Below are 3,358 nucleotides of genomic sequence, written 5' to 3' on the forward strand. Positions count from 1 at the left end.
TCTTCGCCACCGTCATCAGAATCAGCGCCAACAGTATTGTCATCGTCGTCCTCGCCACCGTCATCAGAATCAGCGCCAACAGTATTGTCATCGTCATCCTCGCCACCGTCATCAGAATCAGCGCCAACAGTATTGTCAGCGTCACCGTCCGTGTCGTCTTCACCTTCGATTAGCTTTGCTCCCAATGGTCCAATCTGATCGAAATATCGTCCCTTCGTTTGTCGAATTACGTCGACTGTTTCTGTACTTGCGTCAGTGCTGTCCTCTGGCGGTGGGTACGCGTCGGTGTCTGGTTTTGGATCATGCATTTCCTTGTTGGTATTTTGTGGAGAACGTGAGACGTCTGTTTTCTGCCCGTTGCTATTAGTGACGTCATCACCTGTTGAATATTCTTCACTCACGTTGTAACTCCGTGAGTTATCGTCTGCGTTGTCACTGCCGACCACGCCATCTGTTGGAGACACGATCGTATCCTCTATTACAGCACTACCTCTTCCGAGGCCGGCGCCATTAGAACGTTGCGCGGAGACATCGTCGTCTTGTGGAGGTGCCACGTTGCTATCGTCATTATTGGCGTCGTCGCTCCTTGTGGTACTGCTCCCGTGTGTTTCATCGACAACGATGTTATCGTCAGTGTCGGTGCCGTCGCCCTCTGTCGTGCGGCTGCTCTGCAAATCATCGTCAACGTTGTTATCGTCTATGCCGGTCCCGTCGCCCTCTGCGGTGCTGCTGTTGTGCGTATCGTCGCCAGCACTGACGGACAGCGGCTCAATGACTCGTGTCTCAATGTTGTCATCGGAGTCCGCATCCACAGAATCATCTACGAGCGACTGGTCACGCGAAATATCGCCTCTGCTGCCAACTACGTTCTCATCACCGCCAGATACATGCGCTCGCAAAGGTCCTATCTGCTCGAAATATTTTTTTGTCTTCCTGTTGCCACGTCCCGTGATCGAAGGCTTAGAATCGTCGACGGTGGCGCCGGTGCCATGATTGACGGCTGCGTCGGTGCTGCCCTCTGACGACGGGTTAGAGTCAGTGCGGGGTTCTTCGTGTACGGTAGAGGTTTCCGTGTTGGTTTCTTGTGAGGAGGGAAAGAGGTCTGGTGCCTGGCGGTTGCTATCGTCGCTATCAGCTGCCGATTGTTCTTCGCTCGGGCTGACACTCTCGTCTGCTTCGCCTTCAACGATAGCGCCCTCTGTCGGTGACAAGATCGTATCTTCTACTGCAATACTGTCTCGTATGAATGCGTGGTTCCCGGACCCTGGACCGGCGGTTACTGGCTGGACAACGCCGTCATTGTCTGTGTCGCTATCGTCACGGTCGCCGACGCCGCCCACCGGAGTGCTACTGCTCTGTGTTGTTGTCGTAATGTTGTTATCTGTGCTGTTGGAAAGCGTGGCCTCCCCTTCTTCCGCCGGAACCGGTAATACAGTCGCGTTGACAAGGCGGTCGTCGGCGGATTGCGAAGACTCGGTGGTGATATCCTGCGCATGCGCACTCGCTACGGCGCTGACGATTATGAATGCTGCGTCCAGAAAAAAGAACCATGGAGAAATTTGGTGCCAAAAAAACACGAGACAGATAAAGATATTACCCCAAGATTTGCTTGCCAAATCCATGGCTGCCAAAGCCAAGGCTGTCAAAATTGGGACTGCTTTAGCACCTCGTACTAGGCGACCACTCCACAACCCGCTAAGAACCAAGCTACTAGCGGCAGAGAACCAACTAACCAACCAACCAACTAACCAATCAACCAGCTTACTCACCAATTAATCAAACAAATAACCAGCTCACCCACTAGCCAATTCACCAACCAACTAACCAACAAGCAAGCAAACAAACAAACAAACGTGTGTTCATAACTAAGAACGAAAAAGGGTTTAAAAAAATTCATAGGATACCATACCGAGCAAACCAGCAGAAGCTTTCATCTTCACCAGAATATCGTTCCAATATACTGAAATGAACAAGCAGACCAGTAAATTTAAACTCACAATCAACGCACACAATTGCTTAATCCAGTAACATATTTACCAAGGCCGTAGCTGGTGGTATGAAAGGGGGCAGTTGCCACAGAGACCTAGGAGACGTCAACGGCAAACTCCCCATGGCAACTAGGTGACACTAGGGCCCCTGTATATAAACATTTGTATATAGGGACCCTAGGTGACACTATAGAGCAGACTGTCGGCCACGATAAATGAGCATTATGATCTTTAATTGTCGTTGTGGGTAATCGGTATGTTAATATATAGTTAGACGCTCTCTTATAATCTTATTGTATAAGGGAGTCAATGCGATTTACATTTTTGATAGAAAAAGATTGCTACTCTATGTCGTCTCCTTTTTAAATTAATAATTCCAACAAAATGTGATTCCTTCTAGCAGATAGTAATCATGGCTTCATGCTCACGGGCGCATGTGACCTCATGCTCTATCGCACGTTTTAAGGTGGTTGACAATTTTACGCCTCGCTGTTATTGTAATGATTCTAGTTTTACCATCTATATTCAGCAGGTGCTATATATATACGTCTTCGCCACCGTCATCAGAAATCAGCGCAACAGTATATGCATAATATCAGGAGTTAATAAAGACAAATTTGTCTTTATTAACTCCTGATAATATGCTAATAGTGGACAAAGAAGCGTTTTGCTAATTGCTTGCACTTGTAGCGCATAGGTGGTGTCACTTATAGCGGATGAATCGGGATGAATATTGGTACACGAACACACTTCCTATACGTACTCGCATGTTTGGCCCCTGGCTCCGAGCATGCACTCTCGCGACCTCTGCCGGGATCCACAGCCACCACACGCAGTGCACTCGGACCAGGCTCCCCACTCCTGCCAGTCAGCTGGGCGTCGCCTGGCCCGTTCTTCCGCCATCATCACGGGAGAGAAGCGCGGATTGGAGGGCACGTCGTCGCTCCCATCGGCGGGAACGTCATCGTCGTCGCTGTTGCTGCTGGTATCGCCATCGTTGCTGGCATCGTTGCCGCTGTCGCTACCAGTATCGTCATTTTTGCCGTCATTACCAGTCATTTTATCAACAAGGCTTCCTACGTTCACTGTTTCCGTTTCATCTGCGTCTTGTGAAGAGGATCTGCTATCAATGTTGGAATTAGCAGATTCATTGACATCGTCAGCGTTTATTTCACTAGTGTCGTCCTCGCCAGTGTCATCATTGTCGTCCTCGCCACCGTCATCAGAATCAGCGCCAACAGTATTGTCAGCGTCGTCCTTGCCACCGTCATCAGAATCAGCGCCAACAGTATTGTCATCGTCGTCCTCGCCACTGTCATCAGAATCAAGCACGCCAACAGATTGTCATCGTGTTTCGCCACCGCATCAGA

The 3,358-nt window shown here is 49.6% G+C and overlaps 1 protein-coding gene across 1 annotated transcript in view; it reads right to left on the reverse strand.

Moving 5' to 3' along the window:
- LOC106812715 (dentin sialophosphoprotein-like) overlaps window positions 1-3,358 on the reverse strand; it is a 9,595-nt gene that overhangs the window by 2,126 nt on the left and 4,111 nt on the right. Inside the window, exons 2-4 of the mRNA XM_014816657.1 lie at window positions 2,756-3,300; window positions 1,910-1,960; window positions 8-1,528 (exon numbers count right to left, since the gene is read on the reverse strand). Coding sequence (XP_014672143.1) covers window positions 8-1,528; window positions 1,910-1,960; window positions 2,756-3,300 — 2,117 coding nt within the window. The remainder of the gene's footprint in view (window positions 1-7; window positions 1,529-1,909; window positions 1,961-2,755; window positions 3,301-3,358) is intronic.

This window comes from Priapulus caudatus, unplaced genomic scaffold (assembly GCF_000485595.1).
Source record: "Priapulus caudatus unplaced genomic scaffold, Priapulus_caudatus-5.0.1 Scaffold678, whole genome shotgun sequence".
NCBI classification, from domain to species: Eukaryota; Metazoa; Priapulida; class Priapulimorpha; order Priapulimorphida; family Priapulidae; genus Priapulus; species Priapulus caudatus.